The sequence below is a fragment of the Argopecten irradians genome, chromosome 16, assembly GCF_041381155.1.
Source record: "Argopecten irradians isolate NY chromosome 16, Ai_NY, whole genome shotgun sequence".
Lineage (NCBI taxonomy): Eukaryota > Metazoa > Mollusca > Bivalvia > Pectinida > Pectinidae > Argopecten > Argopecten irradians.
The window spans coordinates 29,496,823-29,521,001 of record NC_091149.1 but is presented as its reverse complement, the minus strand read 5'-3'; the positions used below and the strand labels follow the sequence as shown (position 1 = coordinate 29,521,001).

At 37.1% G+C, this 24,179-nt stretch overlaps 2 protein-coding genes across 10 annotated transcripts in view; both read right to left on the bottom strand.

The window, feature by feature from the left end:
• Nucleotides 1-24,179, bottom strand: part of LOC138310942 (myosin light chain kinase, smooth muscle-like) — a 145,363-nt gene that overhangs the window by 66,660 nt on the left and 54,524 nt on the right. The window lies entirely within an intron of this gene.
• LOC138310944 (uncharacterized) lies at nucleotides 15,250-21,181 on the bottom strand. Its single transcript, XM_069252312.1, has 2 exons — nucleotides 20,481-21,181; nucleotides 15,250-17,383 (listed from the first exon to the last, which is right to left on the bottom strand). The coding sequence occupies exons 1-2, from the start codon at nucleotides 20,590-20,592 to the stop codon at nucleotides 16,044-16,046; spliced, it is 1,452 nt and encodes a 483-aa protein (XP_069108413.1). The 5' UTR covers nucleotides 20,593-21,181; the 3' UTR covers nucleotides 15,250-16,043.

Genomic DNA, 24,179 nt, shown 5'->3' with positions numbered 1-24,179 from the left:
CTTATGGTAGGGTGGGGCTTATGGTAGGGTTGGGCTTATGGTAGGGTGGGGCTTATGGTAGGGTGGGACTTATGGTAGGGTGGGACTTATGGTAGAGTGGGGCTTATGGTAGGGTGGGGCTTATGGTAGGGTGGGGCTTATGGTAGGGTGGGGCTTATGGCAAAGTGGGGCTTATGGTAGGGTGGGGCTTATGGCAAAGTGGGGCTTATGGTAGGGTGGGGCTTATGGGGCTAGGGTGGGGCTTATGGCAAAGTGGGGCTTATGATAGGGTGGGGCTTATGGTATGAGTGGGGCTTATGGAAGTGGGGCTTATGATAGGGTGGGGCTTATGGTAGGGTGGGGTTATGGTAGGTGGGGCTTATGGAAGGTGGGCTTATGAAGGGGGGCTTATGGTAGGGTGGGGCTATGATGGGGCTTATGGTGGGCTTATGGCAAGTGGGGCTTATGGTTAGGTAGTGGGGCTTATGGCAAAGTGGGGCTTATGGTGGGGTTATGGAGTGGGCTTATGGTGGGGGGGCTTATGGTAGGGTGGGGCTTATGGGGCTTATGGTAGGGTGGGGCTTAGGGTGGGGCTTATGGAGTGGGCTTATGGTAGGGTGGGTTATGGGGTGGGGCTTATGGTAGGGTGGGGCTTATGGCAAAGTGGGGCTTATGGAAGTGTAGGTTATGGTAGAGTGGGGCTTATGGCGTGGGGCTTATGGTAGAGTGGGGCTTATGGAAGTGGGGGCTTATGATAGGGTGGGGCTTATGGTAGGGTGGGGCTTATGGAGTGGGCTTATGTAGTGGTATGGTTAGTGGGGCTTATGGTAGGGTGGGGCTTATGGTAGGTGGGTATGGTGGGGGGCTTATGGTAGGTGGGCTTATGGCAAAGTGGTATGTAGGTGGGGCTTATGGTAGGGTGGGGCTTATGGTAGGTGGGGCTTATGGCAAAGTGGGGCTTATGGTAGGTGGGGCTTATGAGTGTTATGGGGGGTTATTAGGTGGGCTTATGGTAGGGTTGGGCTATGGGGGGGTTATGGTAGGGTGGGGCTTATGGTAGGGTGGGTTATGGTGTAGGGTGGGGCTTATGGTAGGGTGGGGCTTATGGCAAAGTGGGGCTTATGATAGAGTGGGGCTTATGGTAGGGTGGGGCTTATGGCAAAGTGGGGCTTATGGTAGGGTGGGGCTTATGGTAAAGTAGGGCTTATGGTAGGGTGGGGCTTATGGCAAAGTGGGGCTTATGGTAGGGTTGGGCTTATGGTAGGGTGGGGCTTATGGTAGGGTGGGGCTTATGGTAGGGTGGGGCTTATGGTAGGTTGGGGCTTATGGTAGGGTGGGGCTTATGACAAAGTGGGGCTTATGGTAGGGTGGGGCTTATGACAAAGTGGGGCTTATGGTAGGGTGGGGCTTATGGCAAAGTGGAGCTTATGGCAAAGTGGGGCTTATGGTAGGGTGGGGCTTATGGTAGGGTGGGGCTTATGGTAGGGTGGGGCTTATGGCAAAGTGGAGCTTATGGTAGCGTTGGGTTTATGGTAGAGTGGGGCTTATGGTAGGGTGGGGCTTATGGCAAAGTGTGGCTTATGATAGGGTGGGGCTTATGGCAAAGTGGAGCTTATGGTAGAGTGGGGCTTATGACAAAGTGGGGCTTATGGTAGGGTTTGGTATGGTTAGGGTGGGGCTTATGGCAAAGTGGAGCTTATGGTAGAGTGGGGCTTATGGCAAGGGTGGGCTTATGGTGAGAGGGTGGGGCTTATGGCAAAGTGGGGCTTATGGTAAAGTGGGGCTTATGGTAGGGTGGGGCTTATGGCAAAGTGGAGCTTATGGTAGAGTGGGGCTTATGGCAAAGTGGGCTTATGGTAGGGTGGGGCTTATGGCAAAGTGGGGCTTATGGTAGGGTGGGGCTTATGGCAAAGTGGGCTTATGGTAGGGTGGGGCTTATGGCAAAGTGGGGCTTATGGTAGGGTTGGGCTTATGGTTGGGTGGGGCTTATGGTAGGGTGGGGCTTATGGTAGGGTGGGGCTTATGACAAAGTGGGGCTTATGGTAGGGTGGGGCTTATGGCAAAGTGGAATTATGACAAAATGGGGCTTATGGTAGGGTGGGGCTTATGGCAAAGTGGAGCTTATGGTAGAGTGGGGCTTATGGCAAAGTGGGCTTATGGTAGGGTGGGGCTTATGGCAAAGTGGGGCTTATGGTAGGGTGGGGCTTATGCAAAGTGGGGCTTATGGTAACCCTCTCGCCATGATGAGGCTTGAATGATAACAATCAAAGTTATAATTGATGCTCTCTTGTTAAAACATGAATTCACAGCGTTGTTTGTAAACTTGTTCTAACTTTCCCAGGACAAGTTTTTAATCCTTAATTTGAAAATATGTTAACATACATCATGTTTTGGATTTTGTGTTGTATATTTTGGTTTGAGATTTTAAACAAGGACAGAGGTTTTAGTATTATAAAGGTGTGTTTGTGTTTAGTTTTATATACATATTGTATTTAGTTTCTATATGAGTGGCTGTTCTCTAATGTCTAAACATTTGTGTAAATACTGACTCTGGGACACTCAGGGACAAAGACTTTGTTGAAGTTTAGGCCATTTGTTATCATTCAAATAAATAGTGTTTTTTATTCCATCAATGGATTTCTACATTTATGGATAGCTGAATATTTTTGTTATTCTTAGTTTTTATATTTTCTATTCGTGTAAGGAAGCAACAATTATGAATGAGATATTTTGGAGAATGATACAGACCTTTTTACAAGGTTTTAAAATCATCAAAAATAAAAAGGTTAAAGATATTATATAGACATATAGACATTGGTTTGAGTTAATTCTAGTCTACAAAATAAGGGAGATAATCCTAATTCTGGTTGCTCCGAGAAATAAACTTATTTTTTATCCTAAGACTGAAATGGCCTACTGTCCTAAAATTGACCCTTTATCATCTAAATAATAATAATGTAAGGTAACATCATTTTGAATCCTTGTAAATATCTTTTTAGCTAGAAAGTAAGGGGAGGTAATCCAATATACCATTCCTAATTCCTATTACTACATACTGCCAACTTCCCACAAATTAAAATAAACCTATACTTTGCAGATTTAATGAGAAATGTGTTTGTTAAGGGGTCACTAAAAGTCAATTGACCCTTTAATCAATAAATTATCATTGATAACTTATTGGCTTTGTTTAATTGGTATTCAATTTCATGGATGTATATTGGTGTCACTTCTATTGATCAACAATTTATTGACCAACAATTTATTGATCCACAATCTATTGACCACATACATTGGCTGGACAGATAGATATTACTGACCAACAACCACAACAATCTACTGACCCAAAATGGTCAACATCATTATGTAATGTATTTATCTACTTTGACCTTTAATCTTAAGGCAATACTGACCAGTGGTCAAATTGTTTGTCCAAGTGGTCAGTGAATGTTTGTCCAGTTTTATCTGGGGACGTCCCTGATAAAGCCCTATATGTCCTGAATACCAAGGTCACAAATATACCCCTAATAATAATGGAATGATCCATCCTACTTTTAAATATAGAGTATTAGTATGTTCCAAGATGAATTTAAGGGAGAAACCAAGAGATATTGACAATATTTCTCCGGTCAATACTTCCTGGGGGTCCGAATTGCTTCGTTAATACGCTCTTGAAATTGACAACGATGATATGGCCATTTAAAAATATTAGCATAGAAGTGCCAGGTGGTCTTTAGACCTCTCTAAACAAACATCCTGGGATTTGGAGTTAACAGTAGTTAGAAATTTGAAAAAAAATCATATTAGCTACCCCCTTCTCTTTGATACACAGGAAATTTTCAAGATAATAGATCTTCTATACAATATGGGATTCGATTGGTCAGGAAATTTTTAAGATAAGAAATCTTCTATACAATATGGCATGCGATTGGACAGGAAATTTTCAAAATAATAGATCTTCTATAAAATATGGGATTTGATTGGTCAGGAAATTTTCAAGATAATGAATTTTCTATACAATATGGCAATCGATTGGACAGGAGATTTTTAAGATAATAGATCTTCCATAAATTATGACATTTGATTGGTCAACAGCACAAAACATTAATGCATAGGATCCCAAATTAAGGCGATTAATTAATACATGACAAGGATCTATCTTCACAGAGATATGAAAGATTTAAATAATTTACTTATAACACAAGAGTGATACACTATTACTAATTGCACTAATTACCACATCAGGAAGGCCAGCTTATGAATCATGCTAATTCAGTATCCTCAAAGTCTGATATATAATCCCTAACTGGGATAAACTGGGGTAGGACATTTATCCAGCAAGGTAACGCCCATATTTTTCTGTAAATTTCGGCTCAGACAGAATTAAGTGGTTTTCCTCTCACAAATGAACAGAGTACATTTTAAGGTGGTTGATGTTTTCCTACCACTCAGACATGAAAGGTCTACATTACATCTTACCATTTCCTGGTTCTCTGGCTGCAGCCTCCCTTTGATCTATATAAATGAGAACATCTTTCCCTATCTAGCCTTAATTACTCTGATTCTAATTAATGGAATCGTCAGTAACACTTCAGTATCAGGTCGGTGTCCCTGAGATTATCAGGAAAACACTCAACAGTTGTTGTTCCAGTAAGTTCTCTTTCATTTAGAACTGGGAGGTATTCAGATAAAAGCATGGTGGAATTGGCTGTATTCACTTCAGATACATTCAGATACAGTTCTTTAAATTTGACCCATTAGAAGAAAGGGAATGGTAACCACGTTTTTCCCTCGCTCACAAATAAGGGCGCTCTTGTTCATCTACACCCCACCTTGAAAACTCATGTGACATTTAACTTAACATGAATCATGAAGAAAGGCCATTATTGTATTAAAAGAATACATACATATAGGACACAAATAACAGATCAATATGTACATCACTCCTTCTGTAAGGAATAAAGGAACTACCCTGACAAGGTGACCCTAATCTACATGTGGAAGTCTAGTTCTACTATCTGCTACTTCTTATAAGGAGTCAACTCCATTGAGTTGAACAAGCAAACCTGCCTATTTACAGAAATAGATTATAAGAATAAGATAATTTTTTTGTATGACAAGATCTCTATGTGCATAGATATTCAGGAATGTATCCGGGCTCATCAAGGATAAACCACAAAAATGGATGTGGCCACTTGTTACTATTAAGTTTTATATTGGACCCCACATCTTATATTGTCTTCCTCATCGCCTTGGGAACCCCGCCCTCTCCTGCAGTATACTAGGTATATACCATGCCAATTGACTGACTTTCCTAAGTATCAAAGTATAAGTAATTACACATAGGTCATATCCTGGACCAGGAAATCATATCAAAAGGTCAAAAGGTCACTTTGGATGATATTGACAAATCCCTGACACAAAAAATGTGGTTACTGAGCGACCCACACAATCACAAACAACGTAACATTACTCACCCCACAGACTACCACTCCTTACAAACATACTCATCACCCTGATCAACACTTGTTTGCATGCCTTTAAATTGCTATTGTTTTATCATCCAATCGGCTGGATTTAAGTATATCCTATTTGGTTATCTTAGGGAAAAATCTGTGGTATTAAACACTTCCGAAAGGTTTAATCAAGTCCTTTAAGAACTTGTTCAATATTGTCAGATTTTTTTTTTATTTCATAAATAGACTTAGATCTTGCCATAGAAATTTGTTTAAACATAGTTTAATAGTTTTGAAAACATGACAAAATTGTATAGTACACTATTTACAAACAGTCACTAATCACCCTGATCAGCCTTTTTTTGCCTTAATTAAATCTATTGTTTTATAATCCAGTCTCCTGGTTTTCAATCTGAAAGACAGGGTTATCTAAGTGAAATAATTGTGGTATTTTGCTTAAAAAAATTGAATCAAGTCCTCTCAGAACTAGTTTAATACTTAAAGCTATTTCATTCGAAATGCATACCTCTACCTTTTATCTAAGTTTTTTTTTTATTTATTTTTATGCTGTAGATAGACTTTAATCTTGCTATAGAAATTTGTTTGAAACATTTAAGTTTAATTAAGATATATCTTCATTTTGAAAACGTGACAAAATTGTAACTGTCCTTTAAAGATCAGACAGTTTTAAAAATGTACCCAGAAAAGCTAAATATGATGATTATGAAGTGTGTATAGAAAAATGGATCCTTGCATCACTCCAGGTAAAATATCAAATTGCATTCCACCAAAAGCATCCAAGTATTTAGTGATGAAACCCACAAAACAGACAAGCTTTCAACAAGCCATGTAAAATTTGATAGTAATGACATTTTAAGTGTCCTTACATGATCACTCTGTCTGTCGAACAATAAAGATGTTTTCATGTGAAACATTAAAAATTCCGCCCACCCTATTCGTATAAAATTTATATCGTTTCATAAGTTTGTTGTCAAGGTCCTTGTGAACAAACACAGTGACAAAGCAGAATTTGTACCCAGACGTGTGGAAGAGTACTTCATGTTTCACAGAAAACAAGTTGTAAATTTTCAAGGACAGTTGCGTGAACTCACTCAGTGATAACATTAAAAGTATTTTCTTTGTGGGAGCAACAGAATGTGAACTTTTGATAAAGTCAGTTTCACTGACTAGGAGTTGTAAATTGTGAAGGAGTTTTAATCCTGGGGTCTCTTAGTGATAAGGTAGCAGCATTTGAATGTGAAGTTCTGATGAAATACAAGTCTTTCACAATATTTGATAATATATGATTTGTTGTATTTCATATTGAGTGTTCTCAAGTTGGTACCATATATTCAATAATATAAAAATCGTAACTTGTTGAACATCTTTAAAGCATTGATTGTTAAAAGTTTTTAACAACTTTTGGTTTGAATCTTCAAGTGCAATTTGTAAGGAAAAGCAACTACCAAATTTGACCACATGAAGAAGTCTCCACAATGAGAGAAGAATCAAGGTCAAAAGTAGGGATGGGTGGGTTGGGGATCTCATTTGCAGACAACCTGATGATTGTATCAATTAATTAGGTCACAAACTTGTGATTTAAAACCACTGAGTTTGCAAAGGAAATCAAAACTATACAGGATGGAAAGGTTTCTCGTTTGTCAATGAATTCATGGCTTAATTTTTTGCAATAGTTTTGTCCTATCAAGCGCCTCTTCATATTATTTTTTTAAATTTTTGAGTGCCCTGCACATTTATTGGGTCCAATACGGTTCGAGTGCCGCCGACACTAACAAACACTCAGGCCCTCTAAGTGACGTGGGTATGCCCATAAACTAAGGTCACAAAACCCTAAATCCATGTGCTTTACCCTTCGTTTGATATCGCTTGTTCTTCTTGTTTTAACGTCTAATTTCTAATCGTGGGAGTCGGAAAATACCTCGGTAAACCACTTTTTACGATCCCGGATAAACAAATTCCACGTTTGATAAGTTTGACCACTCAATAACGTTAATCTTATATAGCCGCACATCCTTGTCAATTTAAAATCTGAACTCTGTAACAAATAGTTGATGTCCTTATCAGCGACATGTTGAATTGTCGTCAGACAGGTATGTCAAACTCGAGAGATAAATGACTGTCCATCCCTGGGTATAGGGCTATAGTTGTTTACCAGTTATGGGTCCTGGAATTCCGCAATCTGACATCATCACAGTGACATTATAAACAGACATGACTCCCAGAACAATGAAAACAGGGCTGTAAAATGTTGATTTAAATTTAAATGTTATTCCTAAATGCTGAAGGAAGGACCTTGATAAATATCAGAATTTCATTTCTATGAAAATCTCCACCATAGTTTTAACAGTTTTGGTTAATGTGGTTGTCCTATCAGTATCTTTGTTCTGTCATTGCATATCACACAGAGTTATTTCCCTTGAGAAGGTAATGATTATGACATCATTTTCTCTGAAAATATAAATGTTGTGCTTGTAAACATGTGACATCACAATCAATACCTACCCACAAGGAAAGATAACTCTGTAAAATACAAAAACAGAATAATCTACTTTTTGAATGTACCAGTTAAGATTTGTTAGATGAGGAAAAAGTTACCCCCTCAGGTTCTAGCTTTGTAGTGATGGATGAGGAATTCTTGAGTATGACCACCATCAAGAGAATGGACAAAGTAATAAGGTGGCCTTTTAGCTTCGCGTTAGGGGGAATTTCCCTTTAGCTCAGTTGACAGACCAGTAAGTCCGAGGTCGCGGGTTCGAGCCCGGCTGGTGGCACACTACTATTGCCTTATTAGACTGCTATCTCAAACTAAAATTAACGGAGACAATTATCAATAAATGAAATTCCATTACGATATAATCATCAGAGGTCTATCTTTATAAACCTATAAATATTGACATATTGTCTATAACTTGTCTCCTTAGGTGTACTGCTAACCAACAATGGCATCCTCCCAAAACAAGCCACAGTTATTTAGCTACTGATTATCTACCTATATAGGTATGTTATCTATACCTGTGTGACCTATATACAGGTATAAACACACCTGTCCTGACCCCATTACATACTTTAGACCTCCCGTCCCTTCTAACATTACAGTGCACATGTTTATTCATTATCACCTTAATTATGTGTAAATTAGCTATCAGTGCATGTTTCAGTAAAGCTATATCTGTCTTTGTTTTATTGTAGGGTAATTTTCTTGTATATCACAAGATAATCTATATTCTAAATCATATTAATTGTGTTCAATGACAACACTATATTGTATACTGATTCTTTTATGTATTCAAATTTATAGCATGATTAACTTATCACGTTATGTATCATTTTCATACAGTACTGTACATATCCTAAGGAGAGACCAGCAAGGCCTTGAGTTCATGCTATATGGTGTTAAGTCCACAACAGTCGTAAGTTTAGTAGCCTGATAATCAAAGATGGAGCTAGAAGTAGTTGTTATACTTGATTGGTGGAGTCTATTCTTAGAGCCAGGTTATAGGATCATGCAATAAACTCTCTTTGCCAGTCAGAAAAAATCAAATATCAACTATATCCCGGAGTTGATTGCAAATAAGAGCCCTCCAGAAAATGAGACCCTTCTCACAAATAAGACCCCTCTCACAAATGAGACCCCTCTCACAAATGAGACCCCTCTCACAAATAAGACCCCTCTCACAAATGAGACCCCTCTCACAAATGAGACCCCTCTCACAAATGAGACCCCTCTCACAAATGAGACACCTCTCACAAATAAGAGCACCACCTACTAGGATTGTCTACAAATACATGAGGCTGAATTTACTTTTCTTGGGATCCAAAAGGGTTGCTGAACTTAATTCCAACATAGTTTTACCTGTGCATAAAGACCACTGAGTTATAAGGACACCTGACCCTTCTGGTGTCTGTATTGAAGTTTGAAGGTGCTTAAAGAGTCCAAATTTTGCCAGTACTAAAGTGTTTTAGGTTAAATATGGCATTCATCACATTTTATTATAAAGGTAATTTTATAGATTGTATACACATACATATATATCTAAAGCATGTTTTTGTGATAATACAGAACACTGGGTATCAGTGATATTACGACAATAGGATTGTTTTATATACAATGGGAATCACGACTGACTGTTTAAGATACACGTAACTTCAGTAGTTATTTCTTTAGGACTTGTCATAACCATCGACCTCCAAGTCAGATATCACTCGGTATCAATTCAGACACCTTTCAGTGAAGTTGTATCTTATTCTGGGAGCCAGCGACCTCCATGACCCCTGAGACAAAGGGGGCACGACTCTACATGGCTGTACTTTACAATAAACCTGGAGTTTGGCCAGTATAATAACTTAGGCTGCCAAAATTTCACAGGTCGAAGCAATTTTCACAAACTATAATGTAATATTATCTTAGCCTAATAACTCTGTTTTGTTTTAGACAAACACAAATCATATTGTTTCAAATTGAGCAAAAAATTACCTCAATTTTCAATAATTCAATATTTACACGTTTGGCTCAAACAAAAGACATAGCATATATATAATTCATTTCAAACATTTTGGTGAGAGAGATTACTGTTTTGTACTTATTTAAGAAACCAATCCAGACAATCATATCTGTGTAGTACAGAATGTTTGGAACAATTAATATTGAGTACAATTGTACATGTTTTAAGACATTCCGTTTAACAATAATCATGTTTGGCTAAAATCTACAATCCAGCTGGAAGCAGTTGTGATAAAGGTCCTAATCACTACAGAATGTACTCATGAAATGTCAATACAACTGATAACTCGGCCATAATGAAATTAATTTCTGAATATAATTCTCCCATAAACTATCAGAGTTTTGGGACTTTCTGACCTCTAGGCTTTTAATCCAACATTAAATAATGACAGGTCCCTAGAACCCTCGGGACTGATCATTATCTGATATTGTTAAATAGTTATAGTCTGAGACAGAAGGAATTCTGTACAATGGAAATGGCTTCTCCAATACATTTGACGAGTTATCTGAGACAATTATATGGAGTTTCGGCCATTACTGAGATGCATGATTCGATTATGAAGCCACCATCTGGTCCGATATTCCAGTACACACTGACCACCATGACATCACATTATATTTCAACCTTATCTGCTGAATTTTATTTGCAATTAATTATCATGGCAAATGAAAATGTCAAATGTCAACAGTCCTGATGACTCAATTCAATGCGACAGCATTAAATAGTTTTTTTTTAACCTTTTAAAGTTTCAATATGACAGTGAATTTAGGCAAATCCATAGATTCAGCTTTAAATTAAGAATTGCTCTGGAAACATGCATCAATATTTTATCAAAAACACCTAAATAAAGGTGCACTTAATCTGCAGATTTTGGCAAAAGTTAATAATTATTTCTATTAATAGCATCTTCTCAAGGTTAATGAATCACACTGTCAACCTCATCTAAAGTCAGTACATAAATTTATCTTCAGCAATTAAGAAATTAAACACTAAATGAAAATAACTATTTTTCATTTGATGATTCACTCCAGAAAACTAATGGTATTTATACTGAGATGGAACAACATCCGTGAAGGATTTATGAAATCACAAAGGCAATTTTGTGATAGACAAATATTTTGTTCAGCGAGTAAACATTCTGTACCATGTTAAATTGTCATTGACATTTTCCGGTGATTACCCAAACAAAGACCATCAGTATGTTTCTTTTCTCGTTAACACACCTGTCTTACCTGTCCGGCAGGTGGTCTGACGGACAGGTTACGGAACACGCATATAATTACCCCGAAACACCTGGCTATTTCCCTGTTTAAGTTTTTTATTGGTTCAGAAATATCAGGTAACGGAAAAATCATCTTGTTTACATATCACGAGGAAAAATAATGTGAATACCAAATATTTTGTTGAAGTGGTTCTCAAATAAAATGTCACTGCGAAAATTTATTGACATTTAATTAGTGACACGATGGCTAAATTTCAATAAAAATTACCTCCTAATTCCATTGTGATAGCCAATTGATTAGATCTATTTTTAGGATCATACGTACACAAAAGTATTGAAGTATTGACATTAACATAATTCAGTGTTTTATCAAATATTATTTAAACATGACTTTCCAAAAATAGAGAGTTTCTGATAACACTGTGTCACATTGTGTTTACACATTACAGATTTGGTTAGAAGATTCTCCATCCTCCCAGAGGAGGTCCAGATACATTAATTGTTCCATCGGAGGTCCAGATACATTAATTGTTCCATCGATACCAATATTCCTTTGTTCCTGTTAAAAGTGAGGAGGTTCCGACAGCACACAGGGATCCCAAGACTAACAATCTCAGCTGTTCTAAATCAATACCCTGGTAAAATGAATGTTTACACCCAAACATTCTGGCTATATTTCACTCCGATTAAATGGGTTCATTAAACTCTATCAGTACTGGAAACCCTAACCAGGAAATGTTCTTGCATAAATACTTTCCCATTGACACAGAGGTATCATAAAAGGAAACTTTATTTGACACAAACCTTTACAAACTATATCAAGTTTTTTTTATAATTATTTAATCAAACTTTCTCTCAAATCAAGTGTATTTACTCTGAGTGGAGACCAGTTCAGTGTCCTTTCAAGAATTCTTTGAAGCAAAATAAATTCTGGATGTTTCAAATTGAGGGGTTCAAATTATAGCATGACTATATTTGTGTCAGAAATCGAACCAATCAAACAGTAGATCAATTTTAGTTAATTAGCCTTAAGTTCTAGATCAGATTGTATAAAGGAGAACTTTGAATGTCCTTGTGAAATAAGAATTTGAAAAAATGTTAGATTTGTATGGATGTGGGTGTGATTGTTGGATGTTATATCTAAATATAGTGCATATTTGGAAATTATTTGAAAAATTACAAAGAAAAAAACAAATAAATAAGAAATATATTATATATATCTAGGAAATTGTCAAAATCATCAATATTTCCCCAATCCCTATTTTTGTACATATCTGGTTTTAAGCTAACCAGGCTTTCAACATAAACAAGTGGTAAATGTTTTGTTGATATAACTTTACAGATATCGAATTTAGCTAAAGATGAACATTACAATTGATTTTCTATTGATTCTATAATACTATAAGTCCACAGGCTAAATAAAGAAACTCCAGTGTTATAAGGTTATATCAGTCCTACTTCCTGTGGGGTGGTCCCTCCAGGCTAGTCAGCGATCGGCGAGCCTTTCATCTGATCTCAGTCTACCCGAGTCCTCTACCCTTAATCACTATATCTATCTATAACCCTTACAGGGACAATCACACCTTCTATCACCATCGAAAAATCATAACATCAAAGATATTCCACAGATCTGTCTGACAGCGAGATTGATTGGCTTTCTGTATTATCAGGTGTCATGTTTCCTAAATTGAAAATTTTTAAATGTAAATTTGAAATAAAATTTTCTGATATACCGTTTCATTTCAGACCAATAATTTTGATTTTTTAGTAAACCTTGAGTTCTTTGATGCAGGATATGAAAATTTATGAAAAATCTCAAAAAAAGGACTCTATCACTCTGGAAAGCAAAAGTGGAAAGGTAGAGCTACTTCATATATAAAGAGCTTTAAGATTACAGTTTCTAGGTAAAATTCTATGGGCAAGTTTAATTTAGCCTTTTATTGGCTTGGTTAGGTTTAATTCTTCCTCCTTTGTCAAAAGCACAAAAGATATTGGCTGGAATTTGGTCAGTCAAGACTTGCCTGAGTGACCAGAGCCAAATGAGCTTGACCAGACTACAATATCTGGACAGACAGGCTCCAAGGATATCTCTGTTTTCATCTGTGCTTTAGCCACATCAAAGTTAGGGCCCTGGGGACTGCTGGCTATTGACTGACCAGAAGCCTGAATGGTCAGAATAATCAGGATCTGCTGACTCATTATCTTAATATCTCCCCCTAGTTTGTCTGCACCTAAGTCCCTCCAGAGATTTTACTACAGGATTATCTTCCTCTAGTTTGTCTGGGCTAAAAAACCCAGTCCAGAGCTTGAGGTTTACTACAAGATGGTCTCCCCTCTACTTTGCCTGACCTGACTACAAGAATTATCCCTCTAGTTTATCTTTCTTAGCCCTTGTCTGGGCATAAAACCCCTCCAGAGATTGAACTACAAGAGTATACCCATTGGTGTGACTGGCCTGCCTACAGGATTATCTCCCCCTAGTTGGACTGGCCTGACTACAGGATTATCTCCCCCTTGTTGGACTGGCCTGACTACAGGATTATCTCTCCCTAGTTGGACTGGCCTGACTACAGGATTATCTCCCCCTAGTTGGACTGGCCTGACTACAGGATTATCTCCCCCTAGTTGGACTGGCCTGACTACAGGATTATCTCCCCCTAGTAGGATTACTCCCCCTAGTGGACTGGCCTAACTACTCCCCTAGTGTGGTTATCTCCCCCTAGTTGGACTGGCCTGACTACAGGATTATCTCCCCCTAGTAGGACTGGCCTGACTACAGGATTATCTCCCCCTAGTAGGACTGGCCTAACTACAGGTTTATCTCCCCCTAGTTGGACTGGCCTGACTACAGGATTATCTCCCCCTAGTTGGACTGGCCTGACTACAGGTTTATCTCCCCCTAGTTGGACTGGCCTGACTACAGGATTATCTCCCCCTAGTAGGACTGCACTTAAATCCTGTCTAGAGGTTTAACTACATCTATCCCTGGTCTATCTGGACAAAAATCCTTTATAACTACAAGATCATAATCAACAAGATTTCTCTGTGTGATTATCTCCCCCTAGCAACCCTTGCTTCTACTGACCAGTCCGTGTGTCACCTAGCAACCCTTGCTTCTACTGACCAGTCCGTGTGTCACAGAGAATGCCTTATATGAAGAAGTCAAACTTAGTAATCATTATAACAATGCCATACCTGACAGAACCTACTGGTGTCAGGTAGAGTAACACCTGTCATATTCATCAATATAGCTACATCCAGGTATGAAACTGATCAGTTATTTAGTACAATGTCAAGCCTCTGAGTCAAGATATTAATACAATGTCAAGCTCCGGGGGTCAGAACATGGCAATATAGTCCGGCCCGGGGGGTCAGGCCAGGAAAGACTTCATGCTATCAATGTTACATTCATTGTTCACCTCTCAATTTGAATGTATCATAATCAATTACATTATTGACATACAGGCTCCAGGGTTCAGTTATAAAATAATAAAACAGAATTATCTATTGGCATAACATGGCTTCAGGCACCTGCTCTAGAGGAAACATCTATATGACACACAACCTCCTGTACTTAAATACGGTAGAAAATGAATAGAAAATGAAAAACAACAAAAAACAAAAAAATGGATGAAGGAAGAAAATTAAGGAAAGAAAGTCGTTATCAGATTATGGACCTATGGTGAGGTCCATATGGTGTTATATTACCAAGGTAGAATTGAATATTGACTGAGGGCTTATTTTAAATTCTAACAGGGTGGTATAACACCATATTGACCGAATTAAAGGCCCTTAATTTCTATATTAGATAAGAATTTCTTTGACAAATGTCAAATGTATTATATGATCATATGTACATGTGAATTACTAGAAAAATGGTGGCCATAGGACGCCAACCTGAAGAATTCAACGTGGGGACAGAATATTGACTCAGTGTTTCTAAAAATGGAAACACCAAGTCAAAATGCTATATATCGAACCTCACATGACCATGTGTTATCCAATGGGAAAAGTGGGAAATCAGAGCATATCCAATATTTATGGATATGTAAAAATAAGACGGAGATGATGATAAAGTTTCAATTTTCTGTATTTTCAATAACAATACATACAAATCTGACAAAGGAACACAATTGTGTGTAACGATATGATATGAAAGTGACAGTATGAAAATCAGATAAATTTACTAAAAGTTTTCGTAAAACTATATTCAGCTGTAGGACAGTTTTTGATAAATAGATAAAATCCAATCTTAAAAAACAAAAGGATAAAATTTCTGTATTTTTTCCTTCATTTTAGATATTAAGACATATGCGATATAAAGTCATATTTTTAAAACAAAATATTTTTTCAAGAATTTTCTACATTGGGCTCGATGTTTTGCAGATGTTCAATTAAGGCACAAATTCAACTCAGTTATACTCCTTATTAACTCATAAAGTACATGTAGTCTTGAAATGAATTTTAGAATATTTCTCTTTCATTTTAAAAGTTTTTGATCTTGTCACTGTATTTAATTATTTCAATATAAAGTATAAATGTATAATGATATTCTTAAAGATGAGACAAGGTACAAAATATAAAAAAATACAATTCAACATCAGATTTTTAAAATCTATTGGTAATAAATAATTAATCCTTCGAAACATATCACAAATCTGATAGTTCATTCATGGATCATCCAAATTAAAGTTGTAATCGTACATATTTTATTGAACTATGACTGGTTGATTCCTGTCCAATGAACTATCAGATAACACATGCAGTCTCCTTATTTGGGTTGTGCTGCTAAGTAGCACTATAAAATCCACCAATGGCAACAAGTATGGCACTTAGGTAATGTTACTATGGCGACAGGGTTGACCATCATACCGCCGACACAAGGTCCATTGTTTCATCACCTTCCTCCACTATACAACAATGGCTACTTTTTGGATCAAATGAATAATTCCCGTTACTATCGGAACTCAGATTTTTTATTACAATATCGTCATCGTGAAACATTCCTCGAAACGAACTTAAGTTTTTGTTGTTATGGTAATCGTTTTGTCCTTTCCACACCGGTGTCTCCTCTTTACAAGGAAACGATTGTTTACTTCTGTCTGAAGACGGAGGAGTGCACCACGCAATTTTTGTATCGTCTGAATAAGGTGCAGACATAATGTCCTGTGAATGAGAGTTACCTCCCCCTGCTGACCCCCATCGGTCCAGACCGAGGTCCCATGGGTCCTCCTCCTGTGTTTTTGGTTTCCACTCGTTGTCGTTATTTGTAGGTTTCCACTGCTGTGTGTTATCTGTACATGTAGTAGAAGAGTTACATTGTGAACTTCCGTTGTTTAGTGTGTTATTGTCTGATAACAACCACGGCCCTGTTAACTTCCAGTTTGAATCGTCCACATTTAACTGACAAGAAAGAAAATCATCTTCCTCAGGAATAGTGTAATTGTCCATCACATCGGCTTCCTCTGGAATTGATGTCATGGAAGAAGCGGAAGTTGATTGGTTACAAGATTCCTCTTCTGTTGTTGTAGAGGTCGACATATTTGAGAAACGTTTCCTTAGTGATCCTGTTGAACTTTCATCGTCACCCATGGCAACAGAGGAATCTCCTGTTATAACAGAGGACTCTTCTAAAGACCGGCGAGATTCACGGAAACTGTTGACACTGTCTCGCCTTGACCCGGGGAACACTGCTGAGACTGACCGCCTCTGAACTGGAAGTGAGCCTCTTATACTGCTGTTCCGTTTGAGCGGAATTGTTCCAATATGATTCTCAAACTTGCTTTCTTCGGTGCGTTTGAGCAGTGTAGCCACCCCTCCATCCACTTTGATATGGTGACTATGTCTCCGTACAATTTTCTGTGGTTTATGGAAATGTTTATCTGTTTGTTGTCGAGAAATCTCATTAACGTCTCTTGTTCTAATTACAGGCGAAACATGACCAGGCCGGCTTCGCCCGTGCAAATTTTCGGCTCTCACTCGAAATCTGTACTCCGTGTCTGGTGCGAGATTTTTAACATCATAGCTTGTTCCCTGGCAGGAATTAGTTACAACTTTCCAGCGTCGCTCGAAGACATTGTAGACTTCAATTTGATAGGCAAGTATTGATTTAGGGGAAAATCCCTTGGGAGTCTGCCAGCTGAGCGTCAGAGAATTATGGGAAATATTCTTGACAAAAGGGACACCATCTGGTGCTGATGGTTTTCCTGAAAAACAAAGAAAACTTTTATTAGGATTTTGCCAGACATTTTATCAAATCTATTTTTAATTACATTGTATTTATATAAGAGTAACTTTCAGGTAATGGTATGTAGTGAGTAAGAAATTTATTTTTTTGCACAGAACAGGTTTGTTCAATTTGCAATAATTGAAAATCAAATATTTATCGAAATTAAACAAATAAATAAAGTTTGTTTTAAAAGTCAATAACTTTCAAAAATGTTTTTTTTTAAGAGTCAGAGCTTCTCTATGTTTTCAAACAGTGTGTAGCTACGTGACAGAGCAGACGACACTCCGGAGCCCAATAAAGGACAAATACTAAGGTATCCTGCAGAGATTTTATCTCCTAAGTATAATATGTCACAATTGATAAAAACTTTTAACCATAACATGGACTTTAAGAATGTCAAGACACGATCGTATCCTATACATTATTGCACTAGAAGTTAAATAGTTTTTTTTTCTACTAAAAATCACACAGACTGTCACAGTCGCATTTAAATGTCATTTCTCACCTAAAATGTCAATGCAAACTGTTTTTTAGAAAGTTTTTTTAAAGAAAGTTGAGATAAATTAACATATCAAAAATGTTTGCGATGTTTGTGCCGTAGCTGTAGATCACAGTGAACAAGTCAGGCTTTTGTTGTGGGGAATGTTAATGGTAGAAATGTTATAGTTGTGTAGAAATTCTATCCACCCTCTATGTCTATCATATTACTGTATCATGTTAGGTCCAACGTATTCTGATGCATTGTACACTATCAATGTCACAATCTACATATATATAAATAAGAATTTATGTAAAAACTTTCTGTGAGAAAGTGATAGCGATCCGTCACTGTCATGGACTCATTTGTTAGATTAGAGAGTACAAGAGAAACACATAATTACAATTGTCTTTTTTTTCCTGTCTTACTTTATATGACCTTATTAAGGCCAAACAAATAAAGAGTAAGAGTTCACGTGCCATGATTTAAGTTATGCGAGTGATTTAAGTTATACAACTGATTTAAGTTATACAACTGATTTAAGAGACGTTCCATTTGTCTATACCTACTTAGCGCACTATCTTTTTTTTTTTAATGTTTTTTTTTACTATCATTGAACAGGTAAAGAACTAACGCATAATTAGCTACCTCGACAACAACAAAGTTATCATTCTATCAAAAAGACGTTTGTTTACTGTTCTGAATGTGAATATATAAATGGTCTATTTAATTAAGTGGTTTTCTCTGGTAATGAACACTTTGGCAGGGGAGATAACCCCCTCGTTACTGAGTTCACCCTGCAGTTAGATCTATAGCTGGTATTATACCTTTCATATTCAGATCATTTTCATTTCGTATCATCTCTGTGTTCTTACATATAGGTTTTTTATTTACATATATTAGAGTAAGTATACAGTACATTTGTCAGGTAAGGAGGAGTTGGTGTAGATAAGTACAACTCGTTACAGGTAATTACCGATAGACGTCTCAGAAGTTAGTGTTCTTAGGGCAAAGTATTCTCTTCAAGTGTTTGATAATAAGTTTAAAACACAAAACCATTACTGACTCTCTGTATAGCCCCTGTGTGTTCACTTTGTGGTAAAAAACAGCGGGAATCTTTGATCAGGCTTCAAGGCAAACCAGAATTAAGTATTTAGCTGTAACGCTAATTACCCTAGTTTTAATGTATAAGGTTTGGGCTAACAGGGCACATATAACGCTATAGCTAATTACCGTCTTTTTAATGTAAAGTACAATTGGGTTTGACGTAACTGGATGGATATTTTTGACCTAATGATCGTGTTAGCTCACCCCCAGACAGCCAGATGTAAGTAAGTTACAGATCCCCATGGCAACCACAAATATATCCTAGCCACTACCACATATACATCGTTCCTTATGTTTGCGATGCGTCTAACTTATAACTATATAAGAACCTGACAGTTTCCAGCTCTAGTAGTAGTAATGATCACAGCCTCTTCACATTACTAAATACCTACTACCGAACCATATCTTAGGCTGTTCTCAAAATTCTTTCATTAACTTTCCTTTTTAAAATGTAGGGAATGAACTCAGAACTGAACGATCATGAAACTGAACCAAATTTGGCTGAATGAGTCTGTCAGACATTTGAATAAAAATAACGGTCACTATCAATTTGAAATATCTTACAAGGGGATTAGGATCATAGCGTCAACATAAAGACAATGCAGCGTAGGATCAATGGACATAGGACCAATGGACACTTGGTCTAGGATAACAATTCTAAATATATACTAATTTTAATAAAGTCTGTCTCTCTTTCTTTTTATTTAAAAAAATAGAATGCAGACAAAAATTAGTCAATTTTCTCCGAGTCAAACATCTTATTATACGCTGACTGACTCCGTAGAAGCCAAGTCAGGCTTGAAATATGTTCTGTCGGGAGTTCATACAGAGTTGAAGCCATTATTTTAGTATCAATAAGACAGAATGACACCTGTGTGTATATATGTAAGTAGTTATAACTTATATATCATACATCACTATCGTCAAACTTACTAAATGACTCACATTAACATACGATTAGTTTTAAATGATGGATTAAAGGTTTGGCGACAGCTAGACCATCATTACAATGCAATATCATCAGCTGGAAATTTTCATTGGAATTTATTCTTTTGAGTTAATTACTAGTAAGAGTGCATTAATTTACAAACTTTAGCTGTCTGATTTTATACATGCAGTTTATCTATTAGGGGTATACGTAACCTGTATTTATGATACTGGTTCTGGAAGTCCTAAATATTATCGTTATCTGACTGACTTTGCAGTCAGAAGGTGATATTTTTCTGCTACAACATCTAGTATATACTAAATATCCTACTGTGTTACTAAAAGGTTATACAGGCTTAATTATTATATTTTATCATTATTACTGATCCAATAAAGCATTATATGTAATATTATACATATTATAATATTTTGTCCACTCTGTTGGAATTATACTTCTTTGTCTCATAATATTACTCATGAATATTGATTATGGAAATTGTACCAATTACTAACAAAATTGTCTAATACGTGAAATTGACTACTAGATATACATAATACATACCTTCCTGGTAACAGACTCCATGGTACTCCAATCGGGTACTCGCATCTCCTCGCTGGATAAAAACCCTCGGATCCGAAGAGCGGTCGTGAATTTGAGAATTATTCGCACCCATTGTCAAAATCCTTCAGAAAATAATCACATTAAATCGCGAAACTTTCATTTAGTTTCCGACGAACACAAATCACATTCTGTAATGTATTGTACACGGTCAGCTGATTTCAGCTATTGATCGCAATCCATGAAATTAGTAAAATATATCCAAGTTTGGTGTTTATTTCCAATGGTAATTTCCAGTAATGTAATTAATAAGTATTTCCATGCACTGTCACGATGTTAAGTGTTAGAAGTGCTGTAGTTGTTGTTGATACTATTTCCTGCCATGCTGAGAGCTGTGCACATGTGTGAGGTTGTAGGCTAGACTGAGAGAGAACAGTCTGACTGCCTGTGTATATAGGGCTGCTCACCCAACCAGGGCCAGGCAGCGACCAGGCGAGCACTACTCACACTATACACCACACACAATATACTCAAATAAAGATGTTCAACCACAATTAATCAAACTTTCAACAAAATTACTTAAAATTTTCACAAAATTATGTTCAGTTTTAACTACTGTAGTTTTACAACAGAAATGAGTTTACAGGTATTATACAGGTAAGAGAAGAGTTTTAGTATAGTTTGTGTCGTCACCTCTCTGATACCTGTCCCGAGAGTTACCTTTAACACATTACCTGTATACCTATATATTATATACTAAAGAGTCTATAGTTCCACTGTAAACTTCCTATCAATCTCCTATAGTATTATTAACATGTACCGTCAGGAAAATCCTGTTAAAGCTGGGACATGTTTACAAACTTACATTAAATGAGTCACAGGGTATTTCTGGTATCGTACTGAACACGTGGAGATGGTGACTGTGTTAATTAAAATGGGGAGCAGAGGTAATTCAAAATCATGTGGGTATGGTGTGCCCTTGGGTGGGGGCTATGTGGCCCCTGGATGGGGGATACATACAATCCCAAGAAATGGGAGGGGAATGGGGGTGACAGGGGTCGGAGATGAAGAATATAATAAGGAGAGATTAATAAACTGAGGGATAATATAGAAATTGGAAAAATCCACCCCTTTTTTTTATGGGGGGGGGGGGGATGTTGCAGAAAATGATGAAATGCCTTACTATTTGAAATCCCCCCCCCAAACATCTACTTCCGATACTCATTGACAATCTAGTAAGACAATGACTTGGGTAAGCATGTACTCAGATTCAACTCAAATTTCCTTTTTTTTCTGGTATCTGGAATAAAAAAAACATTTTTCTATTATTTTTTTCTAGGAGTTGTTTTTTCAAAAGTAATTCAACCCATGTTCCATCCACATGGCACAATTTGTTGTATCAAAAAGGGACAATGACCTTGAAAAAACATGACTTATAAACTAAATAAACTTCTTCTTAGTATAAACATGTGCGTTTTCTTCTGAAATTGAGTCTTCATTTTGACATGAATAGGTATTCCTACTTGTTTTCTAGGTTTCCAAATGGATATTGACCCTAATTAGCTCAATCTGTTTTCTCAACATTTCAACAGAAGGGTGATGAAATACAGTGGGCCCCACCCGAGGAGGGGGCCATGGGGAGTGTTTGTATATATACTACAGCTGTCCCTAAGTGACAAACTGTTTACTGATTCTGACTGCCCACAAACCAAAGGCTGCTAGGATGTAAACCACAAATTAGCATTGACTATACAGATAAACCAATAATCTGATATGTACAAAGGGGAGCTGGCCAAGCCCTTCCTGTGAATCATAAAGGACCAACCTCAGCCCCTTGCTATAGATAAAAGGGGCCAGACATTGACTCATTGTAAGGCTATTAAGAAGTGACCCCCTCCCATTCTCTCCCTTTTCTTCACACACCAGATATCAGGGGCTATATCTTGTTTCAGGGTTATATTGTAATGAACAGGACTACCTCCTCCCTAGGGGCCAGATTTGATAGAAAGGGCCAGACCAAAGATTTGATAGAAACAAACAGTATTTTACCTCCTCGCCCCCATGACACTAGTGGCTGTGAAGTCCCCATTCAGTATCAATTTCTTCTCCCTCCCTATCAGCACTCCATATTCTCATCCCGAAATTTCTCATCTTTTTCCCAAATTTCTCATCCTAGCTTTCCTAACTTTTCATCCCTAATTTTTCATTCCCTCTCCAGTTACTCCCCGGAGTAAGATCTGATCCCCTTCCATAACTTCAGCATCAACCTTAATATCTTAGTCATTATACTACATGTAACACCAATATTGTCCTTAGCTTTAAGGTATATTGACTACAATATTTACCAGGTTAATTATCAGCTAATTAGTTGAGACTAATTACAAGTAAAATCACGCCTGTTACACAATTTATTAATTCTTCCCCACAAGGCACTGTGTGGGGGACTGTAGCTTGGCATTTATTGGGCTAAAATTAGCATGCTTCCTCATTATATAATTAATTAAATGCCAGATAGGGTCCATGTAATACAATGCTGGGTAAACAGTTGTATGTACCCCACACTTGATTAGCGTGTCTTACTGACTCAATTAGCGAGGCCAGGGTAAGAACAATAATGGCATTAGCACCTCTCCCTGTGTAAGATTTATGGTAGTGTTAATTTTGGTAACTCTCAGAGTAAATTGTGTGACTGTTCATTAAAAAACACCAAGTTGGTACTTAAAAATTGATTTGATAGCTAGCTCATACAAAATATTTATTTATTTGACACATTTTTGTGTTATTTATTAGCAAGATTTGATGTGTAACGTAATAGGTTATTAAATCAGAAATTGATTACCCTAGCTAGCTTGTACTTTCGGGAATCCTAATTAATTTGAACATTTTCAATTAAATGAATACATCTAATTACAAGAATGACACTGTCTTAACTTCTATTGAAACAGCTAGACTGAAATATTTCAAAATGAGAACCGATATGTTAAACTTGAAAGAGAATTTCCAAATTGAAATCAACACCCTGCCGATATGGACTTTGAAAGAATTTGTTTCCTGGAATTGTTGTTATATTTCTATCTATCTAGCAGATGGGACTTGAGATTTGGCCATTTGTACCAAACAAGCCTCTGCTATCTGTATGATAAGCTTTAACAGTAACTGAATTACGGACAAGTTTGTATCGTCTTTTGTAAACCCTTTGTGAGGGCCCCAAGGTTACATTCCTGTGATCACATGGACTAAATAGTTAGTCATATATAAATCTGTTGCAATCTTCTCGGTCATTATACTGTATAAAAACAGACAAATGTTTTTATCCTGTCCGATTATAGGCTGACTCAGAATAAATCATTTACCTATTGACGACCATTGATACCTTCAGGTGACGGAAATCGTCAACTACCTGTGTCTGCGATTATTAGTACAGGTGTGAAATTCAATGAAATAGGAAGTGGTGAGAAGTCAGTCAATTGAAATTCCTGTTATAAATAACAGTCCTTGGAAAAACCTGTTACACATAATTCTTTTTTCCTTGTCATTGATTTTAAATAGCAAAAAAAATCTTCAGATCTGTATAAAGCAATTTAACTCAATACATTGTTGAACTAATGGGGTCTGTAATATTCTTGGAAATTTACGAAATAGCATCTCTTTAAAAAAAAACTAAAGATCTATAATTATAACAATTTAACTCCATAATGGCAC

Excerpts from the sequence above, each read along its gene's own strand:
- LOC138310944 (XM_069252312.1), bottom strand. The coding sequence starts at position 20,592 with ATGGGTGCGAATAATTCTCAAATTCACGACCGCTCTTCGGATCCGAGG. Across the intron at positions 17,384-20,480 it reads TGGAGTCTGTTACCAGGAAG|GAAAACCATCAGCACCAGAT; the intron begins GTATGTATTATG and ends TTTGTTTTTCAG.